The 24829-nt window shown below is 37.0% G+C and overlaps 2 protein-coding genes across 2 annotated transcripts; both read right to left on the reverse strand.

Annotated features, from left to right (window-relative positions):
• Nucleotides 1–517: 517 nt before the first annotated feature.
• On the reverse strand, nt 518–1447 carry LOC102529131 (olfactory receptor 2T27-like). Its single transcript, XM_015252178.3, has one exon. It carries the CDS (start codon nt 1445–1447, stop codon nt 518–520), a length of 930 nt encoding a protein of 309 aa, XP_015107664.1.
• Nucleotides 1448–17983: 16536 nt separating this feature from the next.
• LOC140690349 (olfactory receptor 2T29-like) lies at nt 17984–18955 on the reverse strand. Its single transcript, XM_072952064.1, has one exon. The coding sequence runs from the start codon at nt 18953–18955 to the stop codon at nt 17984–17986; it is 972 nt and encodes a 323-aa protein (XP_072808165.1).
• Between the last annotated feature and the right edge of the window lie 5874 nt (nt 18956–24829).

A 24829-nucleotide genomic window follows, 5' to 3' on the forward strand; every position in this document is an offset into this window, starting at 1 on the left:
GAAAGCAAAGACAGAAGTCATAACTTAAAAATAATACACATCAATCAAGGAGCTATTCATAGGATGACAATCAGTTTTGGATTATCTGGCTCGATACACTGAATTGTTGAAGAGTGAAATTCAATTAGAGGGGAGGATATAGCACACCCATGTTTGCGATCAATCCTTGTACCTCTATTACAAACTTAAGGAAACATAATTACCTACCCCCCCGAAAAAAAGCTTTAAAAAACAGTGAAGATCATTTATTTCTGCATAGATGTTATTGTCAAAATTCATGTAATTTCCTCATAAGCTAAAGATAGGTGACACATTAAGCTTGTACTGAACTGGAGTCACACTATGGAGATAAGAACAACTTTATGTCAACAGACAAATGTCAATATGCATGTATCCTAAGATCTTCCTGCTCCTTTATGCTGTTACATTTCCAGGATGACAATCCAGTGACTATGACTTCTTTTAACATTGAGGATGGGACATCCCCAAGAGTGACACTGTAGAACATGGCATCTTCTCAATTGCAACACCTTCCCGTGAACCTCCTCAGAGCCCCCAACACTTCTTTGTTCCTAAGGCTGTAGATGAGTGGGTTGAGCATGGGGGTCACTATAGTGCCAAGAACAGCTACAAGCTGGTCTTGGTCAGGTGTGTGGGATGAGGTGGGCGTCATGTAGATGAAGATGGCCTGACCAAAGTAGAGACTTACCACTGTCAGGTGGGAGGAGCATGTGGCCAGCGCTTTGTTCCTGCCTTTGCGAGAGTTCATCTTGAGAACAGTGAGGAAGATGACAATATAGGAGGTGAGGATGAGACTAAATGGGACCAGGAGATATGCAGTGCTTGTCAAAAATATCACCATCTCATAGACTGATGTGTCAGTACAAGACAGTCTCAAGATGGCAGGCATCTCACAAAAGTAGTGATTAATCTCCCTGGAACCACACATAGGGAAGCTCATTGGGTAGACGGTATGTACAAGGGCTGCAAGGGCTCCCCCAATCCAGGCTGCAGCAGCCATCTGGAGACAGACCTTGGGGTTCATGAGGACTGTGTATCTCAGGGGCTTACAGACGGCTACATAGCGATCACAGGCCATGAGTGTCAGCAAGATGCACTCAGCAAGGCCAAGGGTGAGGAAAGAGAAGAGCTGAGTGGCACAGGCCAAATAGGAAATGTTCTTCTTCCCGGTGAAATAGTTGATGACCATCTTGGGGACTGTGCTGGAGATGTAAGCCAGGTCAACGAGGGAGAGCTGACTGAGCAGGAAGTACATGGGCGTGTGGAGGCGGGAGTCCAGCCAGATGAGGAGGATCAGTAAGGAGTTCCCAGTCAGGGCAATGGTGTAGAAAAGGAGGATGATGAGCATGAGCAGGTGGGGGTGTCTGAACCAAGGAAAGAGGCCCAGGAGGATGAAGTCAGTTGAGCTTTCATTCTTCTGGCCCATGTTTTCATTCCAGTGCTGTATGCAAACTGAAAACTTGCAGAAGCAAAATAACATAAGAGAGGATGTGGTGCTTTGCTAGAATAATCTCAGCTCCTGGTCAGGACCCTCTCCTCTGTACATGTATGGCTAGGACTAAACCAGTACCTTGTCATCAAAGAGGAACTGAAAAACAATTTCATCAAATTAAACACATCTGCCTGTAAGTCAGCAATGCAGTATCTTGGCTGGTTTGATGTGGGCCGATGAATATTTCTTCCCTTTGACTGATAATAATCACGAACTTGACCATTATTTTCCCCACAAGTTTAAATTGTTTAATATACTCTAGGCTGCTGACCTTCTTACTCCTTCATACTGCTTTTCTACGTGTCCTATTCCATTCATGTCCACCCCAGAGGAGCTCGTGAACTTCCCCTGAGGCTGTCTCACAGCCTTACTCAAGACATTGTAATTGTCAGCTAAATGAGAAAAGCTGTTGGCTCTATTTTACACACTAATCTCTGTAATTCTTCCTTTATTCAGTTTTCTCTCTTTATTCTTACTTTAAATCTTGATTTGTCTACTTTATATTTGCACTTGAATAATTTCCGTATTCAGCTTAGGACGTAGAGACAGCAGTCACATCCCCTTGTCTGTTAATCTTTCCATCCTTGTTCATTGCCCATAGAATTAAAAACTCATTCAAAATACTCTGAAGGTGCTGATGAAGGTCTTGCAGATGAATTTTAACTGCCATGTTTGAAGGAGTGCTGTCTTTCACCTGAAGACAAATGAATACATATACCCTCATTCATCTGATGACAAACATCTCATAAATATTTCATCCTTAGATCAGTGAATTGGTTTTCTTCTTTGAGTCATGATGATTCACATGCAATGTTTCTTCCTGTTTCTAGCAATAACAATCAGAAATTTAGCTTTCTTTATCAATGATATACTTGGAATTCTTTATGTTATATCAAATCTTCTATCCCTAATGTTTTCTTTTATTTGAGGTAATGAGAAAAGATCATTGTGTAACGTCTGATTGTGAATGAAAAGAGAGCAGAGTTCTGTGTGTCACACTTCCAAGGAGGAGTCACTGTAGGCTGTGGCCTCATTTCAGGCCTGTGGAATTTTGTTTCCTTAAGTTACTAGAGACCAGGAGCACCCCTGGGTTCCTGGGGTACTTTTCTGGGGTGTCCTCCTTCGAAATGTTTCTCTGTCTTCCTACTTCTTTTTGACATAAATGCTTCCCTAACATAAATATGCATTCTCTGTAGTGTGAAATGATGGGAGGATATCTTTCACGTGATGTTCCATGGTTTTCAATCATCATATATAAATTATGACATTGTTTACTTGTTTAATGTACAGAAATTATTATTAACCATGGTAGATTTAGTAAGTTGTAGGCTAGAAATAGGAAAACAGACATAAAAACTGCAAAAGTAATATGCTCTAGGAATGATAAATGATTGAACACTGTTCCTGGCATCTAACTGATGATCAGTTTTTGAAATCTCTGTGCTAATATGTGAGTGTCTTTTAAGTGTGAGCTAATCACTTCCCAGATGAGCAAATTAGGTCTAGAGATGTGATATATTATTTCTTGCAATTGTTATGTTTTACACTTATGACATAATATTACATCATCTTGGAAATAGGACTGTAGAGTGAAGGCGATTCCTGTGATTTCTTTAGTAAGATCTTGGTCCGTCAGGGTCTTTGTGAGCCTGGAAGTCAATGAACAGCTCTAGGATTCCGTTATGTCATATGTAAATGAGACATTGGCTACTTTATTTATAAGGGCTGCTGTTGCCTTTTAAAAAATTATAATTAGTAGATATTGATAAAAGCATTGGATACATTTACTGAAATACATTGAAAGAATAATTCAACAATAAAGTGTGCCTTGGCCAAATGGAAACTCCATTTTGACTAAATAATACTCAAGCAGTATATTTTTAAAATTCTTGCAAAATTTTTTTTGTGAAAATACATATTTTCTTTGCCTTCAGATGGTCCATATGGATGACCACAATTTACTCAAGAAATGAAAAAAAAAAAAAGAAAGTTAAATTCTGTGGGCTATTTCAGCTGGAAATAGTGATATTCTCTTAGTTTCTTCTCAGGAAAATTAAATTTCCCGTCCAATACTGAAGGGACTTAAATTTGTCCACTGCATAAAGTCTGAAACTGAGTGATCAATGGTCCAAGAAAGCACTCTGAAAATCTTTTGATGCCAATAGGGAAAGGTAGACCCTATCACAAGGGCCTGTATAGATTACTGAGATTCACAACCCACTATGTTCTTTAAAGTGTCTTCAAACTGTTCTTCTGGAAAACAATGTCCAAAAAAAGGAGCACGTTCTTTGCCAGGCAGGACCAAGCTCTTCCCAGCCTAGGGCATGATAGATAATTCGTAAGATGTGCTTCTGGGGGCCATGAGTGTCTCCTGTAATGACAGGATAGTGGAGGAGATACTGACAGTAATAATTATAACAGTAGTGGTTAACACTGACACAGGACTTAGTAAGTGCTTTACACGCGTTAACTCATTGACTGCTCATGTGGGACTTGTGTGCGGTCCTGGGGACCTGAGCAAGGGGTGAACGCAGCAGTGAGCTGTCAGGCTGTGCCCCGTCAGACAATGGCTGGGGAGCTCGGGACCCAGGCACTTTCCTGCAGGTCCTCCCTCCATCAAGACACTATTCTACCTCTCTAGTCATTTATATATTCACTTCAAATTGTGGAAGAGATGCATTCCAAATATGATGCCTCACTGTGAGAAGCAGGCTCCCTTTCCATGGAGTCCTAACTTACCTGCTCTGGCTTGTCAAGGCTTTTTGCCCTGAGCCTTTGGTGTGGAGACGGAATGAAGAACCCGTTCACTTCTTGCACGGAAGGCAATTGTTTCATTAATAGGTAAACATGTTCTCCCTCCCCTGGCTCCAGCCCCTCCTGGATACTGCTGCCTGCTGAACTTCTGATAGCTGCTGCCCTCCCCTTGTGCAGCGTGGCTCTTTTGTGTCACGTTAGTAAATTATTATCTTCAGGAACTCGACCTGTGACATCTCAAGGTCCTTGAAAATGGAGGAATTACACATCTGACGCACACCTGCTTTAGGTCTGAGATGAGTATGAGAGGATTCAGTGTTGTGTTATAAATTAGATCAAGTCTTTCTATAGCCTCTGTGTCCACACAAGTGAGGAAAGCTTGAAGGGTGTCTCATGGGAGTCTGTCCCCAGACGTCAATTAATTACAGACCTAGAATAAGTGTAGGGCTCTTAGAAACGCACTGTACAGTGTAAACAGTGCCTTATATTCTGTACGTTTTGTTTGAAAGTAACATAATTGGGTGTTGATTGTCTCTATGGGGATGGACATGTTAAAGAAATCACATGTTGACTATGCGATAGCAAAGTACTTGGATGAGCCTTGAAATAATGGAGAATAAAAAACGATTTTAAAAGAAGATTGTATCAGAACAAACATGAACCCTGAAGCAAAATCCCAGGCAAAAAAGCCAGTTACTGTCATACACTTTACGCTGTCACTGATTTCAATTTCATTCCAAATTATTGTGAGTTCTCATTCGTTTGTCTTATTGTAACCGATTTACAATGTAGAAACTGAGGAAAGATGATTAATTGAGTGGTATCAACTCTGAGTGTTCTTTCAGTCAGGGAAATAACAAGCAATGTCATCTGAAAGAAGGAATTTCAATGAGTCAAATTGCTGTGTGTGTTCTAGAAACAGTTATTATGGTTAGTAGTTTAATTGTGAGTAACTCTTTGAGTTTCCAGATGGAACAAGTTCCTTCAGAGAACCATTTTGCTCAAAATACCGCCTGCTCACCTCTAGGAACACCGTGTGAGAGGGCTGAGCTAGCCCTGGGAGACCACATGGACTTGTCTCACAGGCGACATTTTCATGATGAACCTGAGTCTACGGTCATACTTGGCCAGGTGTGTAAGAACAGCCACCTCAGATGCCTTATGGGAGGAGGCAGTCCCTGCCAAGACATCAATGACTGTTTTGCAAATCACCAAGTCTTCTTGAGTGTCATAGGTTTCTGCTTTCTCAGGTTCAATAGTAGGAATAAAGGGAGTCGGGGATACCAACTAGCGCATCATTGGCTCCAAATACAGTTGGATTGCTTTCCATGCCTCCTGATATTTTTCTTGAAACAGTGAGTTACAAAATTGTCTAATACCTTTTACATCTTTATTTAACTGCTCAGAAAGGACAACACACAGCTTGCAGCAAAAGAGTTTTGTGCATTTTTTACGTTTAAAACAGACTCACCTCTTTTTATATACAGGTGATTTTCATTATTCATGACCATTTTACCTTTTCTTCACCCCCTTTTCTCAGCTTTATTGACATATAATTGACAAATAAAATTGCTTATATTTAAAGTGTGCAACATGATGATTTCATGCGTGTGTGCTTTGAGAAATGATTACCACAATTAATGTAACACATTTATCGCCTCTCATAAGTACCTTTTTTTGAGGGGGGTGTAAAAGCTTAAGATCTACTCTCTTAGCAAATTTCAAGTGTGTAATACATGATTATCAGTGATATTCACAGTATTGTATGTTAGACTCTTAGAACTTACTGATCTTACTACAGAGTTTATACTCTTTGACCAAAATTTCCCCATTTTCCCCACCACCCAGTCGATGACATACACTACTTTACTCTCTGTTTTTATGAATCAATTCTTTTAGATTTCACATATAAGTGAGGTTATCTAGTATTTGTCTTTCCTGTGTGATTATTTCACTTAGCATAATTTCCTCTAGGTTCATCCATGTTGTTGTAAATTGCAGATTTTTTTTATTTTAAAGATGAATAATAGTCCATAATAAATGGAACATATAAATATATGATGTAGTTATAAATAAGTATAAACACATGTCGTATATTTATATAACAATGTTACATGTCTATAGAACGTTCTCTTTATCTGTTCCTCCATTGGCTGACACTTAAGTTGTTTTCATATCTTGTCTACTGTGATTTAATGTTGCAGTAAACATGGAAATAGAGATATTTCTTTGAGATGATGATCTCATTTCCTTCAGACTTATTACCTATAAACTGAATTTCTTGATAATATGGTAGTTCTACTTTTAATTTTTTGAGAAACAGCCATACTGAGTTTGGTAATGATTGTTCCAAAATACATCCCCACCTGTAGTATACAAAGGATCACTTTCCTCCACATCCTAACACTTATCTCTTGTCTTTTTGAAAACAGCCATCCTGGAAAGTTTTAGGTAATATATCTCATTGTGAATTTGATTTACATTTACATTTTTGGATGATTAGGGATGTTGACTGAGCACTTTTATGTGTATGTGTTGGCCATTTGTTTGTGTTCTTTGGAAAAAAATGTCTATCCAGGTCATTTGGCTATTTTTACATTAGATTGCTTGTGTTTTCGCCCTTGAGCTGTATGACTTCATTTTATATTCTATATCTTAACCCCTTGTCAGATATAAGATTTGCAGATATGTTTTCCTATTTTATAGGTTGCCTTTTTGTTTCTAATGGTTTCCTTTGATATACACAAGCATTTTAGTTCGATGTAGTCTACTTACTTATTTTTGCTTTTGTTGCCTGTTCTTTTGATGTCATATCCAAAAAATAATGGTGAAGACCAATGTCAAGACCAGTTTTATCCCGTATACTTTCCCAGGCATTTTACAAGTTTTCGATCTTATATTTAAATCTTTTACCCCATTCAAGTTAATTTTTGTGAGTGGTGTAAGGTAAGGGTCCAGTTTCATTCTCTTACATGTGGGTATCCAATAGTCAAACACCATTTGTGAAGATGCAGCCTTCCCTACTGTGTGTTCTTTGTGCCTTTGTCTAATGTTAGATGACTTACATGTGTGACTTTATGTCTGTGCTCTCTATTCTGTTTTATTGGATTATGTTTCTATTTTTTATGCCAATATATACACTTCTAATATATTTTTGTAGTATAGCTTAATAATGTATCTTTGTAATATAGTTTGATATCAGAAAATGCAATGCTGTAATGCCCACAGTTTCATCATTGTGTCTCAAATATCTATGGCTGTTAGGATTATTTTTGGTGATAGCATATAAATTTAAAGAAAGCTTGTTATATTTTCTGTAGAAAATGCCTTTGGGTTCTTTTTGAAGTATAGTCAGCATACAATGTTGTGTCAATTTCCGGTGTACAGCTTTCAGTCATATGTTTCAATCATATTTATATATGCATATATGCATTTTTGTATTCTTTTTCATACTAGATAACTACACGATATTGAATATAGTTCCCAGTGCTATACAGAAGAAACTTGTTCTTTATCTATTTTATGTATAGTAGTATCTGCAAATTTTGAACACCCAATTTATCCCTTCTCATTCCCTCCATTCCCCACTTTGGGAACCATAAGTTTGCTTTGTATGTTTGTGAATCTGTTTTTGTTTTGTAAATAAGTTCATTTGTGTCTTCTTTTTTTTTTTTAGATTCCACATATGAATTATATCATATGGTATTTTTATTTCTCTCTCTGGTTTACTTTACTTAATATGACAATCCCCAGATCCATCCATATTGCTGCAAATGGCATTATTTTATTTTTTATGGCTGAGTAGTATTCTATTGTATAAATATACCATATCTTCTTTATCCAGTCATCTGTTGATGGACATTTGGGTTGTTTCCATGTCTTGGCTATTGTAAATAGTGCTGCTAGGAACATTGGGGTGCATGTATCTTTTCAAATTAGAGTTCACTCTGGATATAAGCACAAGAGTGAGATTGTTGGATCATAGGGTAAGTTTATTTTTAATTTTTTGAGGAATCTCCATAGTATCCTCCATAATGACTTTATCAAACTACATTCCCACCAACAGTGTAGAAAGGTTCCCTTTTTCTCACACTCTCTCAAGCATTTATCATTTGTGGACTTTTGAAAGGTTGCCATTCTCACTGGTGTGAGATGATACCTCACTGTAGTTTTGATTTGCATTTCTCTGATAATTAGTGATGTTGAGCATTTTTTCATGTGCCTATTGACTGTTTTCATTGGAGAAATGCTTGTTTAAGTCTTCTGCTCATTCTTGGATTGGGTTTTTGGTTATTAAATTGTATGAACTGTTTATATATTCTGAAAATTAAACCTTTGTCAGTTGCATCATTTGCAAATATTTTCTCCCATTCCATAGGTTGGCTGTTTATTTTGCTTATGATTTCCTTTTCTGTACAAAAAGCTTATTAAGTTTAATTAGGTGTCAGCTTTTTTGTTTTGCTTATGGTTTCCTTTTCTGTACAAAAAGCTTGGTAAGTTTAATTAGGTCTCATTTGTTAATTTTTGCTTTTATTTCTATTGCCTTGGTAGACTGCCCTAGGAGAACATTGCTAATATTTATGTCAGAAAATATTTTGCCTATGTTTTCTTCTAGGAGAGTTATAGTGTCTTAACTTAGTGTGTGGTGTGAGGGAGTATTCTGATTTCATTGATTTACATGTGGTTGTCCAGTTTTCCCAACACCACTTGCTGAAGAGACTGTCTTTTCTCCATTGTATATTCTTGCCACCTTTGTTGAAGATTAATTGACTGTAGGTATGTGGATTTATTTCTGGGCTCTCTATTCTGTTCCATTGATCCATATGTCTGTTTTTGTGCCAATACTACACTGTTTTGATGACTGTAGCTCTGTAGTATTGTCTGAAGTCTGGGAGGGTTATCCTTTAAGCTTTGTTTTTTCCCTTCAGTACTGTTTTGGCAATTCTGGGTCTTTTTTGATTCCGTATAAATTTTATGATTATTTGTTTTAGTTCTGTGAACAATATCCTGGGTAATTTGGTAGAGATCACATTAAATCTGTTGATAGCTTTGGGTAGTATGGCCATTTTAACAATATTAATTCTTCCAATTCGAGAGCATGGGATTTTTTTCTTCCTTTCCTTTGTCATCTTTAATTTTCTTAATGTTTTGTAGTTCTCCACATTATAAGTCTTTCACCTCCTTGGTCAGATTTATTCCTAAGTATTTTTTATTGTTTTGGATGTGACTTTAAAAGGAATTGTTTCTTTACTTTTCTTTTCTGATATTTCATTGTTAGTATAAAGAATGAAACAGATTTATATATGTTAATCTTGTACCCTGTTACCTTGCCAAATTCCCTTTTCAGCTTGGGTAATAGCTGTGTGGAACTTTTAGGGTTTCCGGTATATAGTATCATGTCTTTTGCATATAATTTCAATTTTATCCCTTCTCTTCCAATTTGGATCCCTTTTATTACATTCTTGTCTGATTGCTACGGATAGGACTTCCAATTCTATGTTGAGTGCAAGTGGTGAGAGTGGGTATCCTTGACTTTTCCAGGTTTTAGTGGAAAGACTTTCAACATTTCACTGTTCAGTGTTACGCTGGCTGTAGGTTTATCATAAATAGCTTTTATTATGTTGAGATACGTTCCCTCTGTACCCACTTTGGTAAGACCTTTTATCACAAATAGGTGTTAAATTTTATCAAATGCTTTTTCTGCATCTATTGACATAATCATGTGATTTTTCTACTTTTTTTTAATGTGTTGTATGACGTGAATTGATTTGCATACATAGAAGCATCCTTGTATCCCTGGGATGAATCCAAGTTGATCATAGTATGTGAACTTTTTTATATGTGTAGGATTTTGTTTGCTGATATTTTGTTGAAGATTTTTCCCATCTATGTTCATCAACTATATTGGCCTGTAATTTTCATTTTTGGTCATATCAATACTTCTCAAAGTCTTCCAAAAATTTGAATGGGAGAAAATGCACCCAAACTATTCTATGAAGCTACCATCACCCTGATATGAAAACCAGACAAAGTCATTGGATTTTAATAAACAGTTGCTCTGAATCTCTAGATTGTTTTGGGTAGTATGGACATTTTTAGCAATATTAATTGTTACAATTCAAAATGTGGTATATTTCTCCATCTATTTATGATTCTTAAATTTCTTTAATTAATGCTTTATATTTTCAGTATGCAAGTGTTTCACCTCCTTAGTTTAATTTTTTCCTAAATATTTGATTTTGATGCTTTGTGAATGTTTTTTAAAATTTCTCTACAGTATTGTTCATTGTTAGTGTATAGAAACCCAAATTATTTTTGTATGTTGATTTGAATCTTGAAACTTTTCTGCTTTTGTTTAGTTCTAAGAGCTTTTTGAGGGGAGCTTCTAGGATTTTCTCCGTATAAGATTATGTCATCCCCAAACGGACATAATTTTGTTTCTTCCTTCCCACTTTGAATGGTTTTTACTTTATTTTTCTTGCATAATTGCAATAACTGGGGATTCCACTACTATGTTGAATAGAATTGGTGAGAGTGGGTATATTTGTCTTGTTCTTGATCTTGGGGGAAAAATTTTATCTTATCACCATCGAGTAAAATGTTAGCTATGGGCTTGTCATTTAGGGCCTTATGTTGATGTACCTTCATTCTATACCCAAGTTGTTGAGAGTTTTTATCATCAAAAAATGTTAAAACTTTTTCTTTTTTTATTGAGATGTAGTCAGTTTACAATGTTGTGTCGGTTTCTGGTGTACAGCACAATTCTTCAGTCATACATGAACATACATGTATTCATTTTCATCATGAGCTACTACAAGATATTGAATATATTTCCCTGTGCTATACAGTATAAACTTGTTTATCTATTTTATATATACCAGTCAGTATCTGCACATCTTGAACTCCCAGTTTATTCTTTCCCACCCATCTCCCCACTGGCAACCACAAGTCTGTATTCTGTCTGTGAGTCTGTTTCAGTTTTATATATAAGTTCATTTGTCTTTTTTTTTTTTTGGATTCCATATATGAGTGATATCATATGGTATTTTTCTTTCTCTTTCTGGTTTACTTCACTTAGAATGATATTCCCCAGGGTCATCCATGTTGCTGCAAATGGCATTATTTTATCATTGTTTGTGGCTGAGTAGTATTCCATTGCATAAATATACCACAAATCCTTTATCCAGTCATCTGTCGATGGACATTTAAGTTGTTTCCATATCTTGTCTATTGTAAATAGTGCTGCTATGAATACTGGGGTGCAGGTGTCTTTTTGAGTTAGAGTTCCCTCTGGATATATGCCCAGGAGTAGGATTGCTGCGTCATATGGTAAGTCTATTTTCAGTCTTTTGAGGAATCTCCATACTGTTTTCCACAATGGCTGCACCAAACTGCATTCCCATCAACAGTGTAGGAGGTTCCCTTTTCTCCATACCCTCTTCTGCATCTATCATTTGTAGACTTTTGAATGATGACCATTCTGACTGGTGTGAGGTGATACCTCATTGTAGTTTTGGTTTGCAATTCTCTGCTTATTAGTGATACTGAGCATTAAAAATACTAAATTTTGTCAAGTGCCTTTTCTTCATTTAATGAAGTGATCATACTGTTTTTATCCTTTTCCAGCTAATGTCATAAATCACATTGATTGATTCATATATTTTGAATAAACCTTGCATCTCAGGGATAAATCCCACTTCACAATAATGAGTCATCCTTCTCTTGAATTTGCTTTGCTAGTATATTGTCAGTGACTTTGCATCTGTGTTTATCAGGTTTATTGGCATGTAAATTTGTTTTCTTATACTGTATTTTTCTGTCTTTTTTATCAGGGGTGATGCTGCCTTGTCAAATGTCTGAAAGCATTTCATTCTTTTCCATTTTTGTAGTAGATTTTGAGAGGAATTTATATTGATTCTTCTTTTTATTTTTTATTGAGTTATAATTGACATCTAACATTATGTTACTTTCAGGTGTACAATATAATGATTTGATAGTTGTGCTTATTGAGAAATGAGCCAAAATAATTGTAGTTAATATATGTCAACACATTTACTTCACAGTTTTTCCTTGTGATCAGAATGTTAAAAGCTACTCTCCTAGCATCTTTCAATTATGTAATAAAGTATTATTAATTACAGTCCCTGGGCTATATGACCTGTATATTTTATAAGTTTGTATGTTTTGACCCATTCACTCATTTTGCTCACCTCACACCCAGCCTCTGGAAACTACCATTTATGTTTTGTACGTGTGATCTTGGTTTTTTGTCTGTTTGTTTTAAATTTTACGTATAAGTACAATTGTATGGCAGTTGTTTTCTCCTGTCTAGCTTATTTCATTTATCGTAATACCCTCAAGATCCATCCATGTTGTCATAAACCGCAAGATATTCTTTTATATGGCTGAGTAATATTCCGTTGTATATAAACCATATTTGTTATTTGTCAATCTTTGGATGAACACTTAGTTGTTTCCATATGTTGGCTCGTGTAAATAATGCTGCAATAAACATGGAGATGCATGTATCTTTTTGTTAGTGTCTTTGTTTTCTTTAAATAAATACGAAGAAGTGGAAGTGATGGATCATATTGTAGTTTCCCTTTTAATATTTTGAAGAACACCAAACTATTTTTCATAGTGACTGCACCAATTTACATCCCCATCAACAGGCATTGTGGCTTAGGAAGTCTGCTGATGGGTGGGGCTGTGTTCCTACCCAGTATGTTGTTTGGCCTGAGGCTTCCTAACCCTTAAACCTACATGATGTTGTTTGGGGCTAGGTCTTGGTGCTGATGATCCAATCAAAATGTCAACCTCCAGGAAAGCTCATGTAGATGAACACTCCCAGAATGTCTGCCACCAGCTTTTATGTCCCCTTGGTGAGACACAGCCATCCCCTACCTCCTCAGGAGACCCTCCAAATCCAGCAGGCAGGTTTGGCCTAGGTTCCTATGAAATGACTGCCTCTGCACTTGGACCTGGCGCATGTGGGATTCTATGTACGCTTCCCAAGAGAATGAAGTCTCTGTTTACCCCAGTCCCATGGGACTCCTGAAGTTAAGCCCCACAGCACCACTGGCCTTCAAAACCAGATTTCCTGGGATCTCTTCCTCCTCCCAGTGCTAGGACCCTGGGCTGGGGAGCCTGGCATGAGGCTCAGAATTCTGACCCTTGTGGAAGGGCCTCCATTGGCCTATGTGTCTGGTTTTTGTGCAGTACCATGCTGTTTTGATTACTGTAGCTTTATAGTATAATTTGAATTTAGGGTGTGTGACATCACCAGCTTTTTTCATTATTCTCAAGATTACTTTGGCAACTTGAAGTCTTTTGTGGGTTCATATGTATTTTAAAATTATTTGTTCTAGTTATCTGAAAATTGTCATGGGTATTTTGATAGGTTTTGCATTAAAGCTGTACCTTGCTTTGGAAAGTACGACAATTTTAACTATATTAATCCTTCAATCAAAGGGCATGTGATATCATTCCATTTCTTCGAATCTCTTCAATTTCCTTTATCAGTGTTTTATTGTTTCAGACTATACGTCTTTCACCTCCTTGGTTAAGTTTATTTCCAGGTATTTTATACTTTTTGATGTGATTTTCAAATGGAAATTTTTTGCTTTCTCTTTCTGATACTTTACGATTAGTGAATAGAAAAGCAACATGTTTTCTGTGTGTGACTCTTTTTTGTTTTTGTTGGTGATGCAGGATTCTTTATTACCAAATCCGCAAGAAAGGAAAACAATAATTTGGTGGAAAATCATGAAAACATCACCCAGGGTCCTTGGTTTCTTTATTTTCCCAATAATTTTCTTGATTGATTGAAAGTACATTCTGGAAAGTAGAGGTCATGCCTTATGCTTTAGAATCACACCATTTTAAAATTGAAAAAGATCCAGCAAATTATCTCAGCTGCTAGAAATTCAGAAGCCTCAAGTTTTAAGCAGATTATATCAATGAATAAAAATGTTGGACAGGGGACATCATGACATGGAAAACAAACTATTTTTTTTTGGAGGGGAGGTAATTAGGTTTATTTGTTTATTATCTTTGGAGGAGGTCCTAGGGAATTAACCTGGGACCTCGTGCATGCTAAGGGTGTGGCTTACCACTTGAGCTATATCCTCCCCCTGTAAATTAAAATTGTATCCTTCAATTTCACTGAATTCATTTATTAGCTCTAATAGCCTTCTGTTGGGGAATTTAGGGTTTTCTGTGTGTAGTATCATATCATCTGCAAATAGTGACAGTTTTACTTCTTCCTTTCCAATTTGAATGCATTTTGATTCTTTTTATTGTCTGATTTCTGTGTCTAGGACATCCAATATTATGTTAAATAGAAGTGGTGAGAGTGGGCATTCTTGTCTTGTTCCTGAATTTAGAGAAAAGGCTTTCAGCTTTGAGTAGGATGTTAGCTGTGGATTTGTCACAAATGGACTTTATTTTGTTGAGGTATGTTTGCTCCATACCAAATTTGATGAGAGTTTTGATCATGAATAAATGTTGAATTTTGACGAATGCTTTTTCTGCATCTACTAAGATGATCATCTAATTTTTATCCTTTCTTTTAATTATGTAGTGCATCACATTGATTAATTTGCAAGTAATGAACCATACTTGTGAACCTGGAATAATTCTATTTGATCATGGTGCATCATTTTTTATATATTATTGGATTCTGTTTACTATTATATTGCTGATGATTTCTGCATACATATTAATCAAGGATATTGGCCTATAATTTTTTTTCTATGGTGTCTGCGGTTTTGGTATCAGAGTAATGGTGGCCTCACTGAATCTTTTTGCAGTAGTAACACCAGAAGTCAATAGTTACAGATCACCACAATCAATATAAAAATAATGAAAGTGTTTGAAATATTGTGAGAATTCCCAAAATATAACACTGAAACGTGGAGTCAGCAAGTGCTGTTGGAAAAAATGACACTGATAGACTTGCTTGACACAAGATTGCCACAAATCTTCAATTTGTAAAAAACCCCATATCTGCAAAGCTCAAGACAGCAAAGCACTATAAAATGAGGTATGTCTATACACAACATTTGAGTTCCTAGCCATGCATTAGAGGTTTGCATTTTCTGAACTCATTGTCAAACTTACATAGACACCATTAGGTTATAAAACAATAACCTTTGAGGGAAAACAGGTAACTAAAATTATGTTAAATGTGAATTCCAGTGTACCTAATTTTGTTTTATTTACTAGGCTTCATTTCCTGAGTCATCCCGAGAAAAATTATTTTGCTTCTCCTGTTTCTTCAAATTTTTGTAAACACTTAAAAAGTGAAATATTTGTGAAAGCAATGCAAAATCCTCGGCTTCTAACCTATGTTGGTTTACTCCTAAATTTGGTAAGAATTTGAATCATCATCCTTAATGCTCTTTGGAGGATGTAGAAACGTGAGGCTTATTGTTATGGGTATAAAGCCATTTGTTTGCTCAAAAGCTGGTGGCATCGTGAGCACAAATACATCAATACATTTTGAAGCTGGACAATTTTAACTACTTCAGTGCACAGCTACTTATGTGGCTTTGTGAGTAGGTGTACTTCAGAGACAGAAACTCTTGCTTCTTTCATTCTAGGTTTGAGAAATTTAGAATAGCAATTAGTAGTCCCTATTTAGGACTTCTGAGAATTATATACTATATGCATTTGACTAAGAATTTCCCATTTGCACAGTGATTGTAATTTCTTATTAGTAGAGACAATGGAAAGCTGAATTTTGACCATTTTATTTAAAAATGATTCATCATTCTTAAATCATTTTTATCCAAATCCTTTTTCCTTTTGAGATAGAAGAAAAGTCATCTTTGGAAAAAGATGTTTCCAAATCACATTTTGTTACATTTGGTCCATTTTCCCTGATATGTAGGGTGTTTTAAATGGATCTATTAAATATGTATATCATTATGGTCCAGCAAATTGAAGGGTGACACACACTCAACTCTTTTAAATGTTAAAGAGTGTACATATTTTTTTCATTCTGTTTGTGAAAAAAAATCGTAAATTGATTTTCCAACCTTGTTTCCCCAAATACTGCATGATCCTTATTTTATAGTCATGAGGTAACTGAGTATGTCAAGAGGAAAAGCAGATCTGTACTTTTCAAACCATCTGATAATGCACAAGTTGACACAGCCCAATGGAAATTGGTAGACATGCAAACAAGTTTGTGGTTTATGAAACAAATTCAGCAGCGCTCTGCTTACTCCCAAACACCCAGCCTAGTCCCTCTGATTGTTAGGGCATAGGACATTCCACTTAGATAGACACCACTCAGCTCACCATCCTCGCTGGTTTCTCTACTTCCAGTCTTGCCCTTCTCCAAATGATTGCCACCATTTTAACATTTCTGAAGTGCAAGTCAGAGAATTTCACTCCTATTATTAAAAGTATGGGCCATTAAAGGACAATAAATGAGGATATAAAGTGAATCAGGAACAGATACCATTGGCATATCTATCTCTCCTGCTTGGCCAACCGTTTGACCTTTACTCATGGTGTTACTTTTCCAAAATGGCATCCAATTCCTGTGCAAGTCCCCCCACACTAGCATTGTGTACTCATCTGAGGGCAGTATCTAGTCACCACTTAACACCTAGATCCAGGGTTCTCTCAACTCCCCTTTGTTTGGCTAAACTCACGTATCACAGGTGGAACTCATCTGTCCTTATTGCTTATCCTTTTCAGCAGGAGCATCAAAACAATCTATGTATTTTGTCACAACTATTTGTATAAATTAAACCTACAGTTCAAATTTGGGAGGGGCAGTAGGGATGTGTAATTTAGATTCTGAACCCACCTATTATTTTTAAAATTATAGTGTAAGAAATTTTTGTTGAGTAAAAAGGATTGGATGTGTGATGCTTTTCCTCTGCTTGCTTTGTAAGTTAAATACTTCAAATGAAATCTCAGCTTAGATACCACCTCATGGGGGGACTGTTCCCTCCGTGATGGAACATTGGGGTTTATGTAACTCCTTCCATTTGGAGTTAATATTTTTTTCACACAGTACCTTATGCAGTCTTGGATTTTCAGTCTACCACAAGTACTAAGGATTTCAGAGAGGCAGCATTCACTAGATGCCTTCAGGACTCTTCATGGGTTTACTGAGGAACAAAGTGGCCCTCAGTAAAGGTAGGCAGAGGACTGGGTTGTCTCAGAAGTGATCAACCACATTAACATGAACGTGATTTCTAAGTTATGCCACTCACACTGCCACCAAGCATAAACTGGGAGCTAAAAATGGGAAGAAATGTTGGATACTTTACTCTTTATTTTTAAGTAATTTCAAGTATACACTTGCACCACGAATAATAACAGCACAATTAACACGTACAACTTTCACCTAGATTCGTCTGTTAACATCATAGCTCCTTTTCTTTGTTACCTCTTTCTATCTCTCATCAGTTATGCACCTTATGAACTTTTCCCTCCAAATATTTTAATTATGTATTTTCTAAGAATATGAATATTCTCCCGCAGAATCACAGTGCAGTTATCAAATTCAGAAAAAAAATGTAACATGGATTCAATACCTTGTAAAAATATTTTGAATACAGAAAGAGTATACGGGGAAAAAAGCTTCCTCTAAAGAGTATGAATATGAGATAACACATCATGTCATGAGAATCTGAAGAATGGCATTGGTATAAGATCATAAATTTCTGATATGTAGATAGGGAAGAAAAACTATTAATGTAGAAAGATCTTACTTTTTTGAAAGACAGACACCTCATTCAACATCTTCTTTAAAGCCTCCGTGACATCCTTATTCCTAAGACTATAGATTAAAGGGTTTAGCACAGGAGTGAGTATGGTATAAAAGGCAGATATGACCATGTCCTTCTCAGGGCTGTGGTAGGAGCTAGGGAGCATGTAGTTGTAGGCAGCAGCCCCGTAGAAGAGGATGACCACAGCCATGTGGGAAGAGCATGTCGCAAAGGCCTTCTTCCGGCCCTCTGTTGAGTTCATCCTGTGGATGGTGAGGAGGATGAAAGAATAGGAGCTTGAAATGACTGTCACAGGGATGAGGAGCATGAGGACACAGCACAGGTACATGAGTGTCTCATAGAGGGAAGTGTCTGAGCAGGAAAGCTTCATGACAGCAGGGACCTCACAGAAGAAATGATGGATCTCCCTGGATCTGCAGAAAGGAAAGGTCATGGTGATGGGTGTGAGCATTAAGCCGTCCACCGATCCCAGGATCCAGCAGCCAGACACCAGGAGAAGCCATACCTTGTGGTTCATGAACATAGAATAATGGAGCGGATGACAGATGGCCACATAGCGGTCATAGGCCATGGCAGCCAGAAGGAAATATTCTGAACCTCCTATTGTCAAGTAGAGAAACATCTGCATCCCACATTCAGGGGCCGAGATCTTACTCACACCCGTTATCTGGTCCATGAGCATCTTGGGTGCGGTGACAGAAATGTACATCACATCCATGAGAGACAACTGGCTGATGAAAAAGTACATGGGGGTGTGGAGGTGGGTATCAGAGTATATCAGGAGGATCAGGATGCTGTTTCCAGACAAAGCCATCAGGAAGATCACAAAAATGACCACACAAAGGAGAGCTGGGTGCTTGGACTGACTGAAGAGCCCCATGAGGATGAAATCCAGCTGTCCAGTGTGGTTGGCCGCCCAGGTGGAGTTGGCCATGGGGTTTCACCTAGAGCACCAAGGAGAGTTTTGTCATTAACAGATCAATCATGGGATACGACCACCTTAAGTGAATATTTAGTGAGCTGTGGTGTATGTGTGTGTCTGTGTGCACACACTTGATGCACAACAACCCAATTGTGCTAATGGGAGGAAGTGCCATGGAACTGTAGATTCTGGGATCAAAAGTTGCCTGTAACTCAACAAACTTAGTGGAAAACTGAGAATTCACAGCTGTTGGTTAAAGAAATGTTTACTTATAGTAAAAAGGTAGTCATTGTTATACAAGTCAAATTGTACCAACCTTTCTGTTTAAGGATCCAATGGGATCTTAAAACCTCTTGGAATGTATTCCATGTGAGAAAGAATTAGAAAGTAACCGAAACATATTTTGGAGCGAAATCCATACCAAATGTTTGAACTTCATCTGCCTGTAGGTTCAGCCATGCTGTGAGGCTGTGTGGTTGTGTGGAGCGAGCCATGCATCCACAGAATCAGATTGAGGTCCTCACCGAAAACAAACCCTTTAAATATCCTAAGAGCAGCAAATGAGGAACCGAGATTCTGAGGCAGGACTATGGCTATGAGCCCATAGTACCTTCTACTCACCATTCCTCTGTCCATTCTGCATAAAAGGGATACTAATCTCAGATCTCAAATATGATTAGGATTAAATGAGATAAAATAATGAAATTGTTTAGAACATTACCAGTTACCGATGAATAAGCATGTGTATTGTTAGTTTGGAGTGTTAATATCTATCGTAATTATTGTACAGATTCTATGTAAGAGACGGCTGTTACCATTTAAAAAAATTATTTCAGATGCATTACTTCAGTTTGCTAGTTTTATTATTTTATTTATTATTATTATACATACATATACAAATTTGGATAGAATTATTTCTGTAATCCCAGAACATTACATATATATGAATATACATATATATAATTTAGATATATTTAATCAGACTTTCTATAAATAATACAAACTATGTAAGTATATATTATATAGATATGGATATATAAATAGAAGTAAATATATAGCATATTTCTTACTTTAACCCTGGTTAAGCTGAACTTTATGCAGAATCCCATCTCTGTTCTGTCCAGTACAGTCCTCTCCAACTTCATCTCCTTTAAGCCCCTACATTTGTTCTGAATCTCAGCCAGAAGAACCAGGATTTAGAAGGTCATTGCCATTTATAAGAGAATCAGTTATTTGGTTTATAAACATCATCTACTTTATTGTCTATAGCGATCAATTTTTCTGGAAACAGATGCAGAGGGAAAAACTGAAAAACACTGAGAAATCTCTGACTCCAAGTCAATATTACATCCTCTATCGTGCTGCTCATAGCATGTATCTGTTTTGGACACTGAAGACAAATTCAAGAAAAGTTAAACTTGGCTACATTCAAGGAGGTCACAGTCAGTCTGTTCATTCACAGGAGAAATATACAAATGTGATTTAAAGCAGAATTTTTAAAAGCTGCAAAGCAAGTAAGAAAGAACAATAGAAGAACAGATGTCTGGCCTTTCTGAAGAGAATCAGTAATAGCTTCTTCTACATTTTCTCTCGTAGAGATTAAGCCTTTGCAAATTTTTAATTTTTGACATGTGAAATGTTTAATTTTGTAAATCTTTACCAACAAGAAGGAAATATTGACCTCTCTTTCTCAGAAGAGTTTAGAAGTGTTCAGGATGCAGAAATATCTCAGGAAGAGGGTGTGAAGGGATAGACTGGGATTTCAAAATTGTAGAATAGATAAACAAGATTACACTGTATAGCACAGGGAAATATACACAAAATGTTATGATAAATCACAGAGAAAAAAATGTGACAATGAGTGTGTATATGTCCATGAATGACTGAAAAATTGTGCTGAACACTGGAATTTGACACAACATTGTAAAATGATTATAAATCAATAAAAAATGTTAAAAAAAATTTTATAGAAATAAATTTAACAAGAAATATGCAAACTCTGTACAAACAAGGAAAAAATACATTTCCTTAAACAAAAAAATTCAATATTATAAAGATGTCACCTCTTACTAATGTAAGTAATAAACTTAATTCTATATAATAAAAAAAAATTTCCAAGTTTCAAATGTTCTTGCAATAATTGCAAAGAACAATTAAAATATTCAACTTATTAACTGTCCCATGTTCTGGGGTGATAAAGCAGTAGACAACACTGAAAATGAATTTGATGCCTCAATATAAATATCTAACAAATTAACATATCTAACATGTTGCATTAAAAATATAGTATCTCTGTCAGAGTCTACCTAAACTGGTAGATGAAAGCTGAGCTCTGTGCAAAATTTTAAAACAATCCAGTAACCTGAAGACTCACCTGTGGCTGAGTTTCTGTTTGTGGTCAAAGTGAAGGAAGGACCAGTGCAATGACTGGCACACGTGAAGACCTCAGAGCTGTTTGCTGAATGATGAAGGGAGAGCGGGGAGGGAAAATGGGAGGCAGCAGGTAAATCTCTGTTGCACTTTGGCAAATGGGAATCTCTGTGATCAAGTCACAGTGAGCAGCCCGCCTGGCACACTGGACAGCCATGGGAATGTTGTCTGTGTCATGCAAAGGCAACTAGTCTCCCTGATCACTCTTACCCTTCTTTATCCAATTGCCAGAGTTTAATGTAATTGGAATAGTGCATATTTTTTTGGGCGGGCATTATTACCAGCAGTAATAGAACAATATCAAACCTTTTATGAGGCTGACAGCATCCCAATGATTGTTCTATTTCTTTACCGTATGTTTTCTCCCCAGGAACCTGTGAGGCACGTACTCATCGTACTTCCTCCTTTTGCAAGATAAATAATTCAGGTTTTTCTAGCATCTGCCTAGCATCCCACATGAGCCAACACCGGGTAGGTCTGCTAGGACCCAGTCTTCCCTCCGCAAAGTCTACAATTTGGGTATTAGCCACCCGCTGTCAGCTTCATCTGGGAAACACAAATGTGACTGAGACACTTATTTCAGTGTTTAACCACCATAAGTATCCACATTCAGTGTAAAACTAGTGGCCTTTCTTCTATAAAATCAGTCTCAAAAAAGCAACCTCATCATACAGTACATACATATAGACAATAAAGGAGGAATGTATTTACTTTTGTCCGTAAATGATTGGAAATCAAAACCCATATTTTAATACAATGCAGCGATAAATGTTATATAAAAGATTTAAGAAAAAACAAAAGCTTGCCTTTCTCCATAAAAATAGATAATAGGGGAAACATGAGGAAATATAGTCGAGAATTAATAGAGTCTGCCAGAAGCAGAACACGTCAAAACCAATAATTACCCTTTTGATTCAGTAGTTCTGTCTTCTTATTTGTTTTACCCCAACATCTGATGATGCCAAAGCCTCATCTAGAAGGGATAATGGAAAGTGGCTAGAGTTAATTGTATGAAGAGAGAAGGAGGGTGACGCCATCCCAGGTAATGCTATGCCCGTTAGGGGAGTGGATGAAGGTTTTCTGATGATAAATCCCTCAAGGACCTTCAAGAAGAATGCAATTAAGAGAGCTAAAAATGGTAACAGATATCTGTGTTGCACTTTTCTGGTTTCCTTCTTATGTCTTTAAAAATTTCCTTTTATTATTAAACTGGAAATCTTAAACAGTATTAACAATCATCTCAAATCTTACCATGACCAGTAAAATCTTATCAATGAAATAAATGTTCATTCATATATACCTTAGCTTTTTCACATTATAAAAAACTTGTATGTGTGTATACCCTCATTGATTCTTCAAGAATATCTTGTGAGGTACTGAAACATCCCTTGCCTTTCAGAGATACAGATTCTGAAACTCATAGTCTATTTGATGTGTCAAAGAAAAAATTAAGATCAAGTGTAAGGTACTCTCTCAGACAAAGGTTACATCATAGTAGTTATGTATTGACTTCAGACTACAAATATTTACAGAATTTATATCATGTACCAAGTAGTTGGGATAAACCAGGGACAAAGATAGAAGCAACCCTATCCTTAACAAAAATTGCAGTCAGATTATTCTGAATTTTTCCTGTATTTGTATTCTCAAATTATGTTGATTATTTTTTCCACGGCATCCTTTGTCCACTCGGTGATTTTTGTTTTTAAGTCCCGCCTTTGGGGGTTGAATCCCCCTGTGTCATCCAGGGTTTCTGCTTGCAGGTGGTTTGCCCTAACCCCTTCGTCACTTGGTTTCTCTTAAGATTCTGAGAGTGCAAGTCCTGGGAGGCACTGGACAGTGTAAGAAAGAAAGAAGTTGCATCTTTTTTCTTGCTTCTGGTGATGGACTCTGGCAGCTTCAGCAGCTGTATGCAACTGAGGACCATGTGGGCGCTGCAGTATTCAGCACCCTAAAGGCAGTTTCTGAACACTCTCAAGATGCAGGCCTCTGGGATGGGATCCCACCAGTGACCCAGGAATGCAGTGTCCCCATCAGCTCAGCAATGTGGGCACACGGGGCCCCATTGGTTGATGAGGTCTCTTGGTCCTTGGTTGAAGACACTTCCTCTCTTGCTTCTCCAACCTTCACTTCAGCCATTGGCCAACTTTGTAACTGATCTCCTGCATCAAATTCCTTCTGTTTGAAATGTGTAAAGTGTTTGCATATGACTAGACACTAAACAATGAGGTTAATGTCATATCAAATTAATTATATCTCAATTACAATCTCCTGAATATTGAATAACCATGTTGCATTCAAATTTCTAAATTATAACTTGTATTGAAATAAAAGTGCTTTTATAGAAGGCATTTTCTGATTTTTTCCTAAATTAATTTACCAGTGGGTATACAATGTTTCAAGGTTCTTTATACACAACACTAAATTGCTTTTCCAAAAACCTCCTTAAATTGTGTTATTGTTATTGAGTCAAAGCTCATTCCACTTGCCACATGACAGGCCAATAATTGGAAAGACGAGGTGTTTGATTAAGGAATAGCAACTTTATTCAGAAATCCAGCAGACCTAGAAGGTGGTGGACTAGTGTCCCAAAGAGCCATCTTACCAGAATTAGAATTCAGGCTTCTTTTGTACGTAAGTGAAGAGGTGTGGTGGGTTGTTGTAAACTTCTTGGTGCAGGAGTCCTTTGTTTCTGCACATGTTCAAGTAGATCTGTTCACAATATTCCTATAAACCTCCAACAAGACAATTTTTTTTTTCTATTCTGCAACTTTTTTTTTTTAATACTCCAAGGATTGGCTGTCTTCCTTGTGACCTGTCAGCTCTTTCTGGTTGCTGCTGTTTGTCCTCAGGTCCATGTTTGGCCATTATCATTCCAGTTTAGGAATAGTCAGGCTTGGAAACTGCCCAAGGCTGGTCTTAGGGGCTCCTGGGTGCACAGGGAGGGAGGTGCCTTCAGGAGGAAGGCAGTCATGCTTTTCTAAATCTCTATATGAATTGAAAAGTGTTATGCCTTAAAAATCAAGTCTTCCAGAACATTGAGATATTTCAGGCTATAGAAACCTTCGTTTACAAAGGTGCAGAGCCAGCGTGACCGAGCATAGGTGGCAGAGCACAAAGGTTAGAGCGAAAGGAACAGATCCAATGTAGTTTGTTCTTTTCTGTTATAATTCCCACTGTCAATGTCCATTCCACAACCTTGTGTGTAAAGGAGCGACAGCTGTTCTGGCTACTTCCTGATAAGTGGGGGCAATGAGAGGGTGATCATGGAGTGGAATTGGTCAACCTGGGACTGGAAGTATTTCTGAGTCCTAAGCTGCACTCCTGTTTTATGGTCCTGTTACAGTTCTTAGACAAGCATCTGAAACATACACATTAACTCAGCACTTGGGATGAGAATGTTCAGGATACTCTGCCTTATGCTACCTTTATATCCTGCCAACATTTTACAGAAAG

Source organism: Vicugna pacos, chromosome 3 (genome assembly GCF_048564905.1).
Source record: "Vicugna pacos chromosome 3, VicPac4, whole genome shotgun sequence".
NCBI lineage: Eukaryota > Metazoa > Chordata > Mammalia > Artiodactyla > Camelidae > Vicugna > Vicugna pacos.